Source organism: Lactuca sativa, chromosome 4 (genome assembly GCF_002870075.4).
Source record: "Lactuca sativa cultivar Salinas chromosome 4, Lsat_Salinas_v11, whole genome shotgun sequence".
Classification (NCBI taxonomy): domain Eukaryota; kingdom Viridiplantae; phylum Streptophyta; class Magnoliopsida; order Asterales; family Asteraceae; genus Lactuca; species Lactuca sativa.
The window spans coordinates 216,360,661-216,381,668 of NC_056626.2; the positions used below are offsets into that span (position 1 = coordinate 216,360,661).

Genomic DNA, 21,008 nt, shown 5'->3' on the forward strand with positions numbered 1-21,008 from the left:
TTGAGAAAACTTCAAAACCTCACCTAAGAAGGACTAAAGGTTAGAAAGGAGAAGTAACGAAGCTATGAGTTGAGAAAAGAGTAATCACAGCAAGGTCTCTAAAACAGACCTGCTGTTCAAAACGGATTTACTCCAAAATATAAAACAGAAACATAGTTTTAACTAAATTTTATAGGAAACTATGATTGCTCAGGATTCCATAACTATAAAGAACTCATTGTAACTCCAAAAGATGAATTAAATATGAATTTTACAAAATGGTGTATCACTTCTGTCTCCAACAATACAGTCAAGTGATGTTGGCCAATTCTACCCAACTTGTGAGTAGAATTCGTCCAAAAGAAAATTAAGAGAAGTAAAGGACATACAAGTGAAAGTCTCAGAGTTGGAATTGAATGAAAAGCATCTCTCAAACTCCAGATATAAAATTCACATTGTGGACAATCACAGCACTAGCAAAAGCTGGTGACTGCCCACTGACCTGGAGTGTGGATCCATTCTAACCAATTTATAATTGGAAATAACACCCCATATTTTCCAGATCTTAAATTCATAATATAAGGAACATATAGAAACTTGGAATCACTCTGAATCCTTTTCCAAGCCTTAGAAATGATGAAAACAAAATGACATATCAGAACAGACCCGGATCAGACCTAACAGCAAAGATGCCATTCTTTCACATAGATAAAGCCCTTATCAGTGAGGTTGGCCTTCTTAAGAAAGTTAGCCAACTCAATTTTTGAACTTTTGGAACTGGTTTGGGGTCCGTTTGAGTTCTAGAGCTCCAGATATGATTTTTACAAAATGACTACAGATCTGATGGAAAACAGAATCGTAGCCACCCGTGATTCCTTTTTGGCTTATCCATCCTTCTCCTTTTGAAACACATTTTAAGATGTGTTCATCATCCCAATTCAGTCCCCATGATAATGGTGGTACTAAAAAGGGTTAGGGATCATTAGGATTTCATTTAGCCTCAAGGATGTAATAATAATCAACATGAAAATAAACATAAGCACATAAAATCATCATTCTCCCTTTTAGGGTTTCCATGATCTTTTGCCACATGTAATCCCCTAGATCCATCATCCACCATATATGGGGTGAAGATAGGATCTTGAGATGATGTATAACATACAATTACAAATAAAATAAGAAGGAGAAGAGGTGAAGATGAAATCATAAAACTAGAACAAGGTTATGAATCAAGTTGTAAGAAAGGATAAGGAGGTTCATACCAATACGAATCAAGGGTGGAAATGAACAAGAATTAAGCTCCAAACAGCCCCTTGGCTGCTCTTGATCCCAAAGAGAGAGAGAGAGGGACGATTTTTGAGAGAGAGGGAGGGTTTAGAGTGTTTTCCTTGTGTGTGTTCCAAATGATTCAATTTACACATTAAGTACTATTAACTAGATGGACATTGCAAATAGGCCCATAGTCCATGGACTTCAAAAAGGAGTTTACAAGATGATCAAAAGAGTCCAATAACATAAGAAATTAGACATTGGTTAAATAAATTAACCCAAGGTTACAAGGATAATTAAATTAAAATAACCAAACGTACCGAGAAAACCTGGGGCGTTACATCGTATCTAGCATTCGTGATCGATGCTAAGAAGGAGAAAAAGGAGATGCAGAGCATTCATGTCGTGTGTGACTATCTGGAAGTATTTCCCAAAGATCTTCCCGGATTACCGCCTGATAGACAAGTGGAGTTTAGAGTAGACTTGTTACCAGGGACGACGCCGATAGCAAAAACACCTTATCGATTAGCACCAACGGAGATGAAGGAGCTAATGATGCAAATTCAGGAGTTATTGGACAAAGGTTTCATTAGACCTAGTTCATCACCCTGGGGAGATCTAGTGTTATTCGTGAAGAAGAAAGATGGAAGTATGAGAATGTGCATCGATTACAGAGAGCTGAACAAGGCAATAATAAAGAATAGATATCCGTTGCCGAGGATTGATGACCTGTTCGATCAGCTGCAAGGCTCATGTTATTTTTCAAAGATCGATCTGAGGTCAGGATATCATCAGCTGAAGGTAAGAGAGCAGGATATCGAGAAGACTGCATTCAAAACACGATATGGACACTACGAGTTTTTGGTTATGTCGTTTGGACTAACCAATGCTCTAGCAATATTCATGGATTTAATGAACAATGTTTGTAATCCGTTCCTTGATAAATCTATGATAGTGTTCATAGATGACATTCTGATATATTCGAAAAGCCAAGAGGAGCATGGCAGACACTTGCGAGAAGTGTTAGAAGTCTTGAAGAAGGAGAAGCTGTATGCTAAGTTCTCCAAATGTGATTTTTGGATTCGAGAAGTCCAATTCTTGGGTCACGTGGTTAACCAAGAAGGGATAATGGTTGATCCAGCAAAAATCGAAGCTGTGATGAAGTGGGAACAACCAAAAAGTCCCACGGAGATCCGAAGCTTTTTAGGATTAGCCGGATATTACCGAAGGTTTATTCAAGGCTTTTCTTCGATCGCTAGTCCATTAACAGGTTTGACCCACAAAGGAGCTACTTATGCTTGGAGTGATAAGCATAAAGAAGCATTCGAGAAGCTATGTGAGGCACCAATTCTTTCTCTACCCGATGGAGTCGAAGACTTCGCTGTCTATAGCGATGCGTTAGGTGTTGGGTTGGGTTGTGTTTTGACCCAAAGAGAAAAGATGATAGCATATGTGTCTCGACAACTGAAGGATCATGAAAAGAACTACCCTAGTCACGATTTGGAGTTGGCGGCGGTAGTTTTCGCTCTGAAAATATGGAGGCATTACCTCTATGGCGCGAAGTGCAAACTTTTCACTGATCATAAGAGTCGTCAACAGTCAAGGTCAACCGTCCATGTTGACCCAACTCTTCGAGTGCACCACTAACTCGTCGAGTTCCTATAGTATCTAGAGAAGCAGGAAAACCCTAACCAACTTGTCGAGTTGGCTGGACAACTTGCCGAGTTTTCCCAGCTTAACACATTCAGCCCTTTTTTATCAAGTGTAATGCTTTAAAATGTAGATCTGATACCCAAGAGCTGGAAAACCACGTAAAGTTGCTAACTTTACATCCATGCATGTCACCAAGAGGCTCCAAAACTCAAAGAAGGCTTAATAAGGGACCTAAAGCATGAAAAGGGCCTAGAACTTGATAAAGCTTGAAACTTTAAGCCAAAAGAGGCCACAAAACGTCCAGATCTGAAGTGATAACTTCATGAAATGCTCAACCCCATAAACAATCCCAAAATGAGCTAAATATGACAATAAACTTCCAAGGAACAGATCTAAGCAATAGATAAGCAAGTTGTCGACTTTTTACCTCGAAAGAACTGCAATACTCCAAGAGTTTTTGGATCTGCAACCTTCCCTTTAATATAGACACTTCCAACCTCAAGCTCCTTCAAAAGAGCACCAAGAATTCACTCTTCAAGCTCACACACAGACACAAATATGGGAAAAGATGCGCGAACTAGGGTTTTCTGGAGAGAGGGGACTGATACGGAGGCCACCCAAAGGGTATAAGGAGTTTAAATAGGGTGCAACACCTTAAAAATTAGGATTTGTTAATCAGCCACCAGCTCATCGAGTTTTTCCTTGCCAACTCATCGAGTAGCCCAAAAGCCTTCAACAAGTCGAGTTGAGGCCATCAACTCGACGAGTTCCAAGGGGAATTTACCTTTTAAGGAATAAATCTCATACCTGGAAGTTGGGATGTTACAACTCTCTGCCACTTGAACTAGGATTCATCCTTGAAGCCTGTTGCAAGGAAAAAATCTGGATAATGCTCCCGCATCTCAGCCTCCGGCTCCCAGGTCTACTCGGATCCCCTCCGATGCTACCGTTGTACCTTTACCAAAGGTACCTCCTTGCTATGCATAACCTTTACCTTCATTTCTAGAATAGCTGCTACTTGACTCTCGCCATAGTTCAGATGCTCATTAACTTGAATATCATCCAATGATACCACTACATCCTCGTCCAAAACGCACTTCCACAACTGCGAAATGTGGAAAGTGCTATGAATCTGATCGAACTCCTCCAGAAGATCCAATCTATAAGCAACCTTGCCAACCATGACAATAACCCAGAATGGTCCAATAAATCGGGGATCCAACTTCCACCTCTTCCTGAAGCGGATCATACCTTTCCAAGATGAGACCTTTAGCAAACATTTTATAATGTTTTCAGTTTTACATTTAAAATATATTTTTTTAAAAAAATTCAACTTTATAATGTTTATTGTTATTCATTAATGGAGTTGATTACCGACACATAACTCTATATGCCTCTAACTCATGTGTTCGTTTAGCATGGATCACCTAAAAAATTACTGAATTTAAAACTCTAGGTCACGTTTATTCTTCTTTTTATTGTTGTTTTTGTTGTACACCACATTAGGTCTTGTGAAATGGGTCTTCTTAAAACTAAGAATATAACTTAGTAAATCATATAACTTAGTAAAAAATATGAAATTGAATTATGTTATTCTTGGTAAAGGTGCACATTTCAAAACCGATTCTTTTTAACCATAAGGAAAAAAGCAAATCAGTTAGGTTAAAACTGAACTGCCAATTGGTAATAGGTTTTAATAAATATCAACTTTTATGACAAAAAAAAGCTCAGTTTATATTTTGGTAACGTGATGGAGCTCAAAAAACAAGTAATAGATAAAACTGAGGGTTTTTTTTTTTTTTTTTTAGTTCTAAAATCAAAAAATCAAAATAGAATCTTTCTTATTAAAAAATCAAAACTCCTTAAAAAATGGCAATAGAGATCGGTGGTTGTCCCTTCTTTTTCTTTTTCCTTTTTTGACTTTTGTGCGAAAAGGAAGGAAGGAGGGCCCTTATAAGACGTTAAGTTTTTGACATTACAAAGATTGGTAATTTTTTCACGTATTTTATCCTTCCACTGAAAAAATTATATATTGACATTTATACCTCTAATTTTAATTTATAAATATTTAAGAGAGAGAAAATATATTTTTGTTTCCAAAAACTTACCATGAAGCATAACGTTTACCTCCTTCCTTCAATTCAGCAATACGTACCTCTTCCTGTCTTCCTTGCTTTTAATGGTGGACATGACTACTACCTTGAGCATTTGCAAAACTAGGTTGCAATATTGTTCATAATAATATTATTGTTTGATTTGGATATTAATAGTTTACAAACTCCATCATTCATCTTCGTCAAGATTATATCCAGAAATTAGAGAAAAACAATAAAGCAGAAAGGTTAATAAACAAAGAACTTCATCAATCCTTTATTGATTCCCAAACTCACATAACCTAATACACAAATTATCACCTTATATCATAAGCCAATGAACAAAGATTAAGCTCTTTCTCTACTTTACTATATTTATGATTAGAAATTAGAATATTACACATAAACCAGTAGAAAACTAAAGGTCATCGGGATCAGAGCATAATTTAAACCCATTAAAGGGTCGGTGGTGACTACAACAAGCTTACCACCAATGTCTGCAACCTTCTTTTTACATGTCGTATTAGTAACGCCATAGCGCCACTGGAACGAGGACGATTGATTGTGATATATTAATAATAAAGTATATATATATATATATATATATATATATATATATATATATATATATATATATATATATATATATATATATATATATATATATTTCATTATACAATTGCTTTGGTTATATATTAATAAATTACTAAATTGTAATAATAGAAATATTATTCTTTTAAACCTCTTTAGTTATATAAATAAAAAATCTCAAATGATTTCTAAAAAATATACTAAATGAGCCTACATAATATCCTCAGATTGTGATGGAAGACAAATTAGGTTGTGTTTTTTTTCACTTTAATAGAACCCTTATTGGATACCAATTATGAGGCTGCCATTGTGCACGCAATTGTAATTTTATTGTGTGGCTATCATGCATCCAAATCCAACGCACGTGTTTTATCTTACGTGTATGTAGTCAATATAACCAAAACTACTACCGGAGGTTTTAGAATCTAAAAAATGGCACTGTTTTTTCTATTTCTTCTTGTGTGTGTTCCTCTCCTATCTCTCCTCTACTCTCTTTCAAAAATCTTCAAAAACAGATCTTGTTCATGTCCACCAGGCCCTCATGGACTACCTTTCATCGGAAACTTCCACCAGATCAATTATTCGAGCCTCCATACTTTCTTATGGCAACTCTCTAAATCCTACGGCCCAATCATATCTCTTCAATTCGGTTTCATTCCAGCTATCGTGGTTTCTTCTGTGAGTGTAGCGAAAGAAGTCCTGAAAACCCAAGATATCATCTTTTGCAATAGGCCATCATTTGTTGGGCCAAAAAAATTAACGTACAATTACCTTGATGTAACCTTTTCCCCCTACAACGATTATTGGAGAGATATGAGAAAGATTTATATGTTCCATTTGTTGACCCCTAAAAAAGTACAATCTTTTAGGTATATTCGTGAAGACGAGGTCTCATGTACCATGAATAAGATACATGAGGTAGCTCTTTCGTTTAATACCGTAAACTTGAGCGAAACTATGAAGCATGTGGCCGTTACTATAGTGACGAGAGTAGGCTTTGGGAAGAGTTATCAGGATGAACATGAAAGAAAAGAGGTTCTTCGACTACTTAATGAACTTCAATCGATAATGGCAGAATTCTTTGTTTCAGATCTTTGGCCTGGTCTTCCTTTTGTGGGTTTGGTTGATAGGCTCATGGGAAAAATGGATCGGGTAGAGAAATGCTTCAAAAGTCTTGATTCATTTTACGAAGAACTCATTGGTGAACACCTCGACCCTCAAAACCGAAAGTCTAATGATGAAGAAGAGGATATAGTTGACATTCTACTCCGACTTAAGAAAGATAAAGAATTCAGTTTCACTTACGATCACATTAAAGGCATGCTCGTGGTAATCATTACTTGCTCATTTTATCAATTGCATAAGAGCTCGTTTCATTCGCAAGATTTCTATTAAACATCAACTTTGATTTTCATATGTCCCATGGTAACCTATCATAACACATGTTTGACAAAATTTAATCATGTTTGTATGTTTTTCTAAAAATATTAATTAATCCAATCAAAATTCAGATAAAGTATATTTGATAATTTGTTAGAGCTTCTAGTGGCGAAACTAAAAATTTTGATATTAAGGTACAAACATGATCAAGATATATTTTATGTAGTTATCCCTTAAATTAAAAAAAACATGGTACAATCGTTTTATTTGGGTGATACAATAACAAAAAACATATATATAAATAATTTTTTTTATATATATAACATAATTCATTGGGATACCATAGTACCCCACCGCCCCAAGTAACTCCGCTACTGAGAGCATATATATATGCGCATAATCTAATAGAAAAGTTGAGCAAAATGATATGTCTATTTGATACATATTAAATAAATTAAACTCTATCATTGTGAGATTTTATTTAGTCTTCAATAGATATGAAATTAAAATATCATTGAAGTCTTTAATGAGAAAACCAAATATTTTTAATTCTTAAATATATGTTAGCTTAATACAACATAATTTATTTTTGAAAGAGTTATATAAAGAATAAAATAATGATGTAACAATTTTGAGATATATATATATATATATATATATATATATATATATATATATATATATATATATATATATATATATATATATAGGTTTTATAGAAAACAAAAAACCCTAAAAATCATAAAAATGCATAAAAAAAAATACTTAGAGATCACAAAACTTTTTTTTTTTTAAATTTTTTTATGAAAAAATCGCAGTTTTTAAATAAATTCGCTGATTTTTTTTTTTAAAAAAAAAGTTGATTTTTTAATTTTTTTTTTCAGCGAATTTATTAAAAAACCTGTAATTTTTTATAAAAAAAGTTTTGTAATCTCTAAGTATTTTTTTCTGCATTTTTATGATTTTTAGGGTTTTTTAGGGTTTATATATATATATATATATATATATATATATATATATATATATATATAGAGAGAGAGAGAGAGAGAGAGAGAGAGAGAGAGAGGCTCTATTGAAATTCAAAAAAAAAAGTTTGAGATCATGAGATTCAACCTCAGTCATATATTTTCTCATGTGCCGCTCTAACGCTCCAGCATACTGCCACGGTGAGAGAGTTGTTATCATAAATGATTATGCAATACTACCCATTCCTTTTTCCCCGCCGCCTTCCCAACCACCACTGCAACCTTAGCCACTAATCGACCCCATTAATACCACATCCGTCATCTGTACCACTGTCACCTTTGTCACCACCACCTCCTCTGTCACCAACCACCATAATCATATATGATTAATAAATTTGACAACATACTTATGTGCATAATCATTTATGATTAGACATATATGTATAAAAATGTATAATCATATATGATTAGATCTTCTGCCATATAACAATTTATAATTAGGCATTATCCTGCCCACCGGTAAGCTGGAGCGTTAAAATGATAATGAAAAATATATGGTTGATGTTGAATCTTAAGATATCTATTTTTTCTAGAATCTCAATGGAACTGTCGTCTCTCTCTCTCTCTCTCTCTCTCTCTCTCTGTATATATATATATATATATATATATATATATATATATATATATATATATATATATTATTTGTCACAAAAAGCTTGTCACCTTATGTTCGAGATCGACTCTTTAAAAGCTTGACTCGAGATCGAATTAAACGAACTTGAGCCAAGCTCAAGCCTAAAAGTGAGGCTCGTTTCTTGAACGAGTTCGAGCCGTGCTTTAATCAGTGAGCTCACGAGCTTAAATGAGTTTATATATAATATGAATTATTATTATTTTTATATGTTAAAATAAAAACTTATTTGAGGAATTAAGGATTTAAGGTATTAATAAACGAGCTTCTTAACGAGCTTGAACCAAGTTATTTAGCCTCATTAGACAAAAACGAGCTAATCTTGTTCCTGAGCCTACATAATTTTTACGAGTTCGAGCTGATCTCCGTCCAATAAAGATCGAATCGAACTGAGCTCAAACTCAAGCCCTTATAACTTAAAAGAGCCCAGGCGGAGTCTGTCAAACTCGGGCTCAGCTTGGCTCGTTTACACCCTAAACATAAGCAACCAAAAACAATTTATGGATGATTATTTGTAACTTTGTAAGTAACTACCGTCTAATTTATAAAATAATCAATTTTAATGATTTGGAAAAAATAAAAATAGTTATTAAATGATATTTCAAATAGCGTAATAACTTTCTCCACTAAAATTCCCCAAAAAGTAATGTCATTATTTTCTACTTATCATTTTATCTATGATAAACCAAAACAAAATCATCTTTAATAAAATTCAATTAAAATTATTTATAAAATTTTGCAATAATAATTCTTTTTAAAATAACACAACTGCTTTGATCATATATTAATAATAAATTAATAAATTAGAATAATAAAGAAAATATAATTCTTTTAAACCTCTTTACTTATATAGACAAAAAGTTTCAAATTATTTTTAAAAATCGTACTAAATGAGCCGACATAATATCCTCTGATTGTGTGGAAGACAAATTGAGACTATTTTTTTCCACTTGAATAGAACCCTTATTGGATTTACATGACAATTCTGGAAGCCGCCATTATGCACGCGACTGTAAATTTATTGTTGTGTTTATGATGCATCCAAGTCTAACGCACTGTTTTTTTTATCTTCCGTGTATCTAGTCAATACAACCAAAACTACTACTGGAGGTTCATAGAATCTAAAAAATGGCACTGTTGTTTCTATTTCTTCTTGTGTGTGTTCCTCTCCAATCTCTCCTCTATTCTCTTTCAAAAATCTTCAAAAACAGATCTTGTTCATGTCCACCATGCCCTCATGGACTACCTTTCATCGGAAACTTGCACCAGATCAATTATTCGAGCCTCCATACTTTCCTATGGCAACTCTCGAAATCCTACTGCCCAATCATATTTCTTCAATTCAGTTTCATTCCGGCTATCGTTGATTCTTCCGTGAGTGTAGCGAAAGAAGTCCGGAAAACCCAATATATATATTTTTGCAATAGGCCATCATTTGTTGGGCCAAAAAAATTAACTTACAATTACCTTGATGTAACCATTTCCCACTACAACGATAATCGGAGAGATATGAGAAAGATTTATATGTTCCATTTGTTGAGCCCTAAAAAAGTAGAATCTTTTGGGTATATTCGTGAGACGAGGTCTCACGTACCATGAAGAAGATACATGCGCTAGCTTTTTCGTTTAATACCGTAAACTTGAGCGAAACTATGAAGCATGTGGACGTTACTTTAGTGACGAGAGTAGGCCTTGGAAGAGTTATCAGGATGAACATGAAACAAAAGAGGTTCTTCGACTACTTAATGAACTTCAAGGGATATATAACGTCAGAATTCATTGTTTCAGATCTTTGGCCTGGTCTTCCTTTTGTGGGTTTGGTTGATAGGCTCATGGGAAATATGGATCGGGAAGAGAAATGCTTCAAAAGTCTTTGATTCATTCTAGACAAAATTGCAAAAATGGTCCCTGTAGTATGCATTTTTTTGGGGTTTCAGTCGAGGACCATTTCTATATATTTCCACATACAAAAGGAAAAAATTAACAACAAAAAATTAACGAAAGTTCGGAGGACCATTTTTTTGGGGTTTCAGTCGAGGACCATTTCGAGGCATGGTCTTCATTTTGTGGGTTTGGTTGATAGGGGGTTAACAACAAAAAATTAACGAAAGTTAAGTCGGAGGACCATTTCTACATACAAACTAGGCCAAAAGGACCATGAATCCAAAAAAGTCGAGGTTTGGACTGAAACCCCAAAAAAATGCATACCACAAAGACCATTTTTGCAATTTTGTCTTCATTCTACGAAGAACTCATTGGTGAACAGCTCGACCCTCAAAACCGAAAGTCTAATGATGAAGAAGAGGATATAGTTGACATTCTACTCCGACTTAAGAAAGTTTCACTTACGATCACATTAATTAAAGGCGTGCTCGTGGTAATCATTACTTGCTCATTTTATTAGTTGAATAAGAGCTCATTCGTTCACAAGATTTCTATTAAGCATCAACTTTGATTTTCATATGTCTTATCATATTTTGGAGGAATTAGGTTTACGTTGGAGATTTGGATACCCCTTGGATCGTATAAACACTTTTTGAACTGAGATTTCTACCTTATATATAGGTTGGAAGAAATTCAGTTTAGGATAATCCAAGAAGACATTTATGAATCTAGACACAGAAATTGTAAACTGAATTGCTAGAATGACTCTATGTTCATCTGAAAAATAGAGAGCTAATAGTTGTGTGTCTCTTTTCATAGAGAATAATCGTTTATATAATAAACGAGATTTTGAGTTTGCCTCTTAGGGTTGGCTGTCATGAGTTGCTTTGGAAGCAAGTCAGAAAATACGGAATTTAATGAGAAAATCAAGAGTTTCCAAAACTGACAAATTTCTTCAGTTTTACCATAATCGCCCTCAAGAATTCGATTTTTCCACTATGTTCCTATATGCAAGCTAGAATTCGAATTTCGTCAGTTTTACACCTTGGATCGTGTGAACACTTTTTGAACTGATATTTTTACCATATGGGTTGCAAGAAATTCAACCTAGGATAATCTAAGAGAACACTTATGAATCTAGACACAAAAATCGTAAGCCAAATTGCTAGAATGATTCTATGTTCGTCTGAAGAATAGAGAGCTAATACTTGTGTGTCTCTTCTCAAAGAGAAGATTCGTTTATATAATAAATGAGATTTAGGGTTTACCTCTTAGGGTTGGCCGTCATTGGTTTCTTTGGAAGCAAGTCAGAAAATCAGTAATTTAATGAGGAAATCAAGGGTTTTCAAAATTGACGAATTTCGTCAGTTTTACCATAATCCCTCAAGAATTTGATTTTTCCATTATGTTCCCATATGCAAGCCATGGGCTCTTCCCCTTGGACCCCTCTATGGGCGTTTCCCCTAGACCTTGCCAAAGGGGCGTATCCTTTTTGGAAACCCCAAACTTAGGGGCGCTGCCCCCGTACCCTCGAATTGTCGTCGAACAAACTTCTAATTCGATCTTATAAATGCATGCACTTCGTACAAACTCGTACATATATTAGAGTATGAATTATGAAGCCCCTTAGCTGACATATTAGTTCCAATTACATAAAATGACATGATGACACTAAAATCACCAACAATGCTCCCCCGTTTTGGTGTAACCCTTGAACAAACATAACTTTATCAAAACAAAACCAAACTGGTACATAATGAAAATATCAAAACGATTGAATTTCCACTTAGTATCATTGTAACGACCTAAAAATCACGACTAAAAATTTCTTTTAAAACATTACTAAAACCATATTTATAAAAACGTATCATAAGTCATAACATAATTTTCGAGTATTAAATTCAAACCATAATCTCATTATCAGAGTAAAACATTCCCCAGGCTAACTGACTATGGTGTGTGCACTGCAACCTCTCCAAGCTCCTCTTTTGAAAACTGAGTACCTGAAACCAAAACTGAAAAACGTAAGCACGAAGCTTAGTGAGCTCCACCAAACTACCACATACCATACAACATATAAAGCACATACTAGGCCTTGCCCACTGCATCGGACCGAGGTTCGGACTAACTGGGGCCTTGCCCCCTACATCGGACCGAAGTCCGGAAACTGACTGTGACCTTGTCCCCTGCATCGGACCGAAGTCCGGACTAACTGGGGCCTTGCCCCCTGCATCGGACCGAAGTCCGGAAAACTGACTGGGACATTGTCCCCTGCATCGGACCAAAGTCTGGACTAACTGCATCGGACCGAAGTCCGGAACTTACTGAACATAACATAGCATAAGCACCTATCAACTAGCATAAACACATATACTGCATACGGCATCGGGTCGTGGCCCGGAACAAATAACACATAAATCCTGTCTGAGCCACGAAGGCATCAAACATACTAACTACTGAAATAAAAATAAAATAAAAATAGAGGGTTGTACCAACAAGTCATCGAGATAGCCTTTTCACACGGATCGCCAGCGTGGCAAGGCGACGACATGTCGTCAGGGTATATCTCCTAAAATGGCATCGTTTCTTCTTTCTACACCATGGAATAAAAATAAATGTAAATTACATTTATCGTGACATATACCAACAACATGTCGTTGACATAGAATTTCAGAAGACCGCGTAAAGTTTTCGTTTCCCGCCGAAGTTGTGCCGACAACATGTCGTTTGCATAACGTTTCCGATAAAACTAAATTGGTCACAGTTGTCAAAAGCTCTGCCAACGACATTTCATTGGTATAGCATTGCTTCTAGGGATGACATCTGTTGTCGGGATAGGTGCCGTCCCATAGATAGTTATTCTTGTAGTGTATATTGATGAACTAAATTCAATGAAGTAATTTAATTTGTCGTGTGTGTGTGTGTTTATATATATATATATATATATATATATATATCATTTTGTGGTAATTTAAAACTTAATTTATAACTGATAAACTGTTATCTAAAAGTATATGACAACCTGCCCCAAGAGCAAGTGAGTGGTATGGATTCAGTAATATGTTTTCTAATATACTTTATAGAGGATATGTAAATTATTGCATGTGATAGCAGGGGTAGAGTGGGTCTACTTAATAGTAGAAGGATAACCATAATTCCAACAATCACCACTCACATGAAAATAATGAAACGTAGTCTACTTCATCAATGTGATTTAATTTTTCATGTATATTTAAACTTGTTATGCCTTTGCGTTTAACTAAGGTATTGTTTAGGATCTTTATTTATAGCAGATTAACCTTTCACTCTCTGCTTTCTTTGTTCTAACGTCTTATATTGTTGTTGTTGTTGTTCTCGTGTTAGGATATCTTGGCAGCTGGGACAGATACTAGTGCCGCTACAGTGATTTGGGCAATGACGTTATTAGTGAACAACCCCAATGTAATGAAGAAAACACAAGAAGAAGTGAGAAATGTAGTTGGAAAGAAAGGTAGAGTTGATGAGGATGATCTTTCAAAGCTCACATATTTGAAGGCAGTTGTAAAAGAGACCTTGAGGTTATATCCTCCGGCTCCTCTTTTAGTACCTCGAGAAAGTCAGAAAGATGTCAGTTTACATGGCTACAAAATCAAGAAAAAAACCGTAGTTTACGTGAATGCATTTGCCATTGGAAGGGACCCAGACGCTTGGGAGAACCCAGAGGAGTTCTTACCAGAAAGGTTTTTGGGTAGTGATATTGATTTTAGAGGGAATAATTTTGAGTTCATTCCATTTGGAGCTGGTCGAAGAATTTGTCCTGGAATCTCGATGGGTGTTGTCACAGTGGAGTTATTGCTTGCGAATCTTGTTTACTTGTTTAATTGGGCTTTGCCTGATGGGATGAGGAAGGAAGACTTAGACTTTGAGGCGATGGAAGGAATAACCATGCAAAAGCGGAATGATCTTTGCCTTGTAGCTCATATATACGCCTGAAATATTCTATTAAGCATGATTTAGTGGTGATCACTTTGTATCAAATTAACATTTCAAAATATAGTCGGGTTAGATTCGACTTATATAGGCTTCAACCTTAGGGTGGCTTACTGTTAAAAAAATAAACTTGTAAAATATACTTTTCATCATTAATATTTCGTAGATTATATTTTATTCTAGTTAAATAATGTATGATATGTTACATGTTTAAAACGTTTCAAAATAATATTTCCTACGTTATATTTTATTCTAGTTAGCTAGTAGCTATAGCTTGTTAATCTTTAATTAGAGTTAGATCAATTGATTAAATGTTGATTTTGTTTTTCATTTTCATCATGTGTTGTTTCCTAAACCAGTGAAATAAAGATGTATTATTTATATTTGTGTTTTTTTCCCTCTTAGTTCTTTTTATTTTTTTTTTTAATTTTTTTTTTACTTTTATGTTTTTATCATGATTTTTTTAATAACGAAAAGGAAAGACATAAAAGTTAATTTTTTAATTTTTTTTTATTTTATATAAAATAGGCTAATCTAGAATATAATTACTTTAGTGGCAATATTTTTGTTTTTTATTCATTCATTTACAAATAAATAAATAAATAAAATGAACATGTATATCATTCATTTTGGTTATTAAAAAAATCATGATAAAAACATAAATGTAAAAACACAAGACAAAAAAAAAACACAAATATAAATATTACATCCTTATTTCACTGGAAACTATAAATATTACATCCTTATCTAACTCTAAAGATTAACAAGCTATAGCTACTAACTAGAATAAAATATAATATACAAAATATTATTTTGAAACGTTTTAAACATGTAACATATTGTATATTATTTAGCTAGAATAAAACATAATGTATGAAATATTAATGATGAAAATTATATTTTACAAGTTTATTTTTTTTAATGGTAAGCCACCCTAAGGCTTAAGCCTATATAAGTTGAATCTAACCTGATTATATTTTGAAATGTTAATTTGATACAAAGTGATCACCACTATAGTATGATTTACTTTAGGTTTTAAATTTTACCCTATATTTTTAAGTTTATTTGATATATTAATTTAGGTTATGTATTTAACATTATATTAAAGTTATTGATAAATCAAGAAGTCTTACATTTATGATAATATTAATAATTAATAACATATTTACGTTAGAAAATATATTATAGGGAAATATGAAAAGTTTGGAGTTTTGAATTGATGTTGTGAAAGGAAAAATGTTTCTTTATAAGTATAGTATGATATGATATATATATATATATATATATATATATATATATATATATATATATATATAACTTATGAAAACCACAGTTAGCAAATTAACAGTCATAATTATTAACCAATGATTTTCATACATTTAATAATTTATAGATTATTTATCTGCAAGTTACAACGATTGATTCAAATTAATATGTAAACTATTTTTCAATATTTTCTATCATTAAATTCCATAACCACATTTCCTCAATTATTTGTTACTTCCTGGTTAGTAACTATGTCCAACATCACAATGTAATTACAATACGATTGCTTCAAGTTGTTAAAGAATTGATTCCTTAATGTTCTAATAATTCATAGTCCAAGTGTTTAATCATCAAGTCCCAAATAGCAACGTAATTTGAAACTGAAACTTATTCCCTTTTCATTAAGTTAACTTCATTCAAGAATAAACTAACGACACAAATATCAAAAGCACAAGAATGACAATAACAACTTTAATAAATTCTAGTCAAATAAACTTCATAATCAATATCTAATCTAAACTACAACAACTTATCTACCTCTACTATAGTCATACTTGGATGTTCATAAGATGATTTCTTTTCACTTTATATCTTCTAGGCAAGGATTCATATATAGGAGTTTAACCTAACACGGTTGAACTTTGACTGAATGTATAGCTAGTGGGTCCTCTTCAGGTTCTTGATAGGCCTAGGGGTTTGATTCTTGGTTTATAAGAAAATAATATAGATCATACACGCCATCTGAAATAGCAGGAAAAAAATAGTTTTAGTTCATTTCTTTTTCCCAATTAAGTGCTATCCGGAACAATGAGGCATATACCAAATTTAGGCCGAACAATATCACATAAACAAAACTAATTAGAACATAAGAAGCACCAAAAACAAAGAAATGAAAGAAACACAACCAAAAAACTACACCGGGAGCTAAGAAAAGCAAAACACTTCAATAAATTTTAGTCAAACATATATCTTAATCCCTTATAATGATAATTAAAAACAAACATTCAAATATTAAAAAAATTGGAATAGGATTATTCAACGTGAATAAAACCAAAAATCAAGATTACATAATCATAAAATAATTTGGTCTTGATCACTAAAACTCTGTCATGGGATTATCTTAACATAAAAATCACTAACCGAGATACAACATATCATTCAATCAGCTAAAATCAACTCAAGAATTATAAAATTTAGTCTAAATGAGCCTATAATTGTTCATTAAATTATGAAATTGTCATAGATGATTAATATAATTTTAACTATTTATTGCCATATTACCAATCTTGGTGGCCTTGCATCCCCGTTTTTAATAAATAGCCCCTTCGGTTTGAGTTTTAAAGTTATCAATTTGGGATTCTAGCTCAAACACTTGATTCAAGTGAAATTATATTTGAAGACAATATCCAATTTGAAATTCTAGTTAAGACTTCAAACTAAAATTATAGTTCCAAACTATATTTTGTAACTAATCTCTAGTCTCCGACTTGACTTTATACTTTGGATCGTACAAACAATCAACAAAATGTGTTTCTTAATAAAAACATAAAAGAACATGGGTTGAATAAACAACGACATGTGCAAGTTTGAAGACATGAAGAGAAAATCCAAAAAATTAGAAGAAAAAGAAGGTTTGTATCGGATCATATATAGTTTTTTGATAGATCATGTATAGGTTTTTTATTGTATATTTTTGTGAAGCTCAGATCGATGCCCATTAAACCTAACTGCCTATGAAACAATCTTAAAAACACTTCCATGTGTAGCTTCTTGAACCTTCGGTTACACAAACCATGAAGTAATTCTAAATGATTACCTAATTTTGAATTTTTCAAGCACCAAGCATTACAAAACAGTTTTACGAACTCGTATAAAGAGTTGTTTTGCAACATCAGATAGACCTTTTAACCTGAAACAAATTTTTTGATGAATCAAATACCTATAAAAACATATACCAAACAATTAGTCCTTACGTACAATTAAGATCAGAAAGGATAAAAAATGTAGGTCATGGAAGAATCAAGAAGAAGATTACTAGAGAAATTATGGGTATCCCAAAGAAGGATTATATGATCATTCCATTGAAAACATGTTGATTTCAACCTCCAACTTCCATTCCAACATTGAAATTAGATTAAATTAAAGTTAGATCAACTGATACATTAATTGAAAAAGACTACAAAACAACTACAAAATATTAAAAAAATAATAAAATTATGATCAACTTGAGCACTTTGCTAGTCTGATGGCATGTTGATGCTTACTAAAAGTGATGGATCTTTCCAAAAACAAATAAAATCAATCGATACATACCCAATTTACTGATTGCTACTTGTTTAATCACTCCCCGTGTTGTAACAACAACATGCCTTTGTGTAATACTTGGTAATGGTATATGAATGGTTTTTGACAACAAATCCTAGTCATCGGAGACAGTAAAAATCGATTAGCACATTAGAAAAGACGATTTAAGGAAAAAACTGAAACATCCCAAAAATTAATAGGTAAAAATTTCGTTTTTAATTCAACCGAAACACCAATTATATTTTATTTAAACATTCAAAAGTATTTCATAATTAAACAGTCACCAGACTACAATCCCAAAATCATCATGTTGCGGAAACATGGATGGATGCGTTGCGATCAAGTAGGATCCTTCCCTTTCGAACCGGAAGTATCTGAAACCATAACCATAAAAACGTAAGCGCAAAGCTTAGTGAGTTTCCCCAAAATACCGCATACCATACATACCATTGGGTCTAGCCCTCACATTAGGCCCAACCCACACATTGGCCTAACCCACTATAATGAGCCTAGCCCTGCCAAACCAATGGGCCTAGCCCGATCTGCTGGGTTTTGGCCATAAGAACATCCTATGTGCTCATACAAACCCTAATGCTTGGATCTAGGTTTCTCTATTGTACATACAATTCATCCAAGACTTTAAACCCTAGTTCTAGCATACAAGTAATCATATTAACATAAGAATGGGTTTAAGTTATTACCTTTATTGTTATGTAGCAATAACAATCTCAAATCCTTCTTGTATTGACTTTAGAAAGCTTAGAGTCACAAATGTCACTCCTCTAATGGTTCACAAACACCAAGAGCAAGAGGATGAGGAGGAGAAGAGAAGGAGGCTGCCCAAAAGCGTGTGGAAACCCTAACCAATTAGTTCATCACGTTTTTGGGGCTATAGGGTCCTTTAAATAGTGAAGCTATTAGGGTTATCTAACAAGGAAACCCTAATTTGGATGCTTAGGCCCTAAGCAACCCATGGGCTCCTTCCTTAAAGGCCTAGGACGATTTCTAATGGGTTTCCCCATAGAATTCGTCCACCCCTTTAATATGGAGCCCATTAGCTCAATATTCAACTATCATATAATTGACAGTTCTAGTCCCTTAAGTTTAATTAATCTCATTTAGTCACAAAACTAATTACTAATTAATTCTTGACTAATATTAATTAAACAATATGATTTCTCCTTTAATATATTATCCTCATAATATATTAATAAATCATATTTAATCCTTTCTCTCCATTATTCATCCTATCAAGTTGCTTTGGTGAAGGCAACCCAAAAGGACCATACACCATCGGGTCAAGTACATACCAAAATAGTTATGGACTTAGACACTAATCCAACAGTCTCCCACTTGGATAAGTCTAATAACTATTCTGCGTATGACTTTAGATCCTGATCTGCAATCGTAGCTTTCTGAAGCCGCTGTCAACTCTGATCTTATCAGATACGCGTGTCCTTAAGATAAGGGATCATATATTCCTCCATTCTAGATATCGTATAGACTGAGACACGGATCTAAATCATTCTCTCTGTCTATGTGCTGTTTCCCGAATTCAGATTTATGACGACTGACAACAGACTACAATTTGAACACATCAAATTAGTCCCGGCTTGGCCAAACACTTAGGTGCCATGCTCTTAGCATGCACACAATGTTTACCTACGGTTCTTACTTTGTGAAATAGATCAAATGAACACATTTCCAATCATGCTCATTTCACAATTCCTAATCCATTTTCATAAGTGAAAGAATATCAAATTCTTGCCACTTATGGAATATGTTAGATTCTAACATTTTATGCAATGATCCTTTTGTAATGTCACTGCACTAAAGTCACAATGACTATTGCAAATGAAATTACAAAGTCCTCTATCGGAAATTGTTACAAGACAATTCCATAGATGTGATGTCTCTCACTCAAAGTACATTCCTTTGAACATCATTTTGCATAAAATTTCTAATCTAGACATTGATTCTCAATATTCAATTCCCAATATGGAAACCTTTCCATACTTACCATATGACAACTCATTCTCAATAGAATCTTATCTATTCATAATAATGTCGATATGGTCCATCCAATATCATGCTTCTAACTACTCTCAAGCGACCAACCCTCGACGAACTTTGGATTGTCCTTTGATAGTTGTCTAATTATCTTAGTCAAAACCGATTCTTGTCCTTTTCCCTCTAAATGCACTAGACATTTGGAAAATTTTAGAATGGTCAAATATTATAGCATTTTCCATCGATCCTATACCCGAAGCGTATGCGACACGATGCATAATGTCTTACATAAAGATTCGATACTTTATCAATCTTTTGCCATAATATTTTATGTGTCACATTCTCATAATTTGATTTATGAAGAGGGATGCCATAATCATAATCGAAATTTGAGAACGCACTAGGTATATTTGACTAAATTTATTAACATTCCACAACCTAAGCCTTTAGATTTGAAATGAAGCATAATATTCTCTCCCTTAATTATAGTAAAACAACTTTTCAACCCTTACGACTTTGCAAAGTATAACTCTTGTTTTCTATAATTAATATTGCTAACTTGCAATACTTGCCATAATAATCATACAAGCGCAACTTTTATGCTCCCACTATCATGATGATTATTATCATATAAGCATAACTCTTATGCTCCCACTAGCTTTGACATGTATTTAGAAACCAGCTTAACTTCCAGAAAAACAATACCAATTGAATTTATTAAGTTCATATTTCTAATACCCAATGCTTTGATAATCTTTTATCAATGCTTATTAAACTTATACACCTTTGCCTTAGATAGCTCATATGTGTGTCTTAAACAATTCAAACTAATTGCCAAATCTCATAATTCGAATCATGGAAAGGGATACCGTAACCATAATCGAATTCGAGAATACAATTTTCATAATTACTATCTTCTTCAAATCTTTCTTAGTGGAAGCATTTCCTCACAGT

At 33.5% G+C, this 21,008-nt stretch overlaps 1 protein-coding gene and 1 pseudogene across 1 annotated transcript; both read left to right on the top strand.

Moving 5' to 3' along the window:
• Positions 1-5,990: 5,990 nt before the first annotated feature.
• LOC111886555 (6,7,8-trihydroxycoumarin synthase) lies at positions 5,991-14,724 on the top strand. Its single transcript, XM_023882810.3, has 2 exons — positions 5,991-6,914; positions 13,869-14,724. The coding sequence occupies exons 1-2, from the start codon at positions 6,018-6,020 to the stop codon at positions 14,475-14,477; spliced, it is 1,506 nt and encodes a 501-aa protein (XP_023738578.1). The 5' UTR covers positions 5,991-6,017; the 3' UTR covers positions 14,478-14,724.
• On the top strand, positions 8,683-13,727 carry LOC111886557 (6,7,8-trihydroxycoumarin synthase-like; annotated as a pseudogene).
• Positions 14,725-21,008: the final 6,284 nt, after the last annotated feature.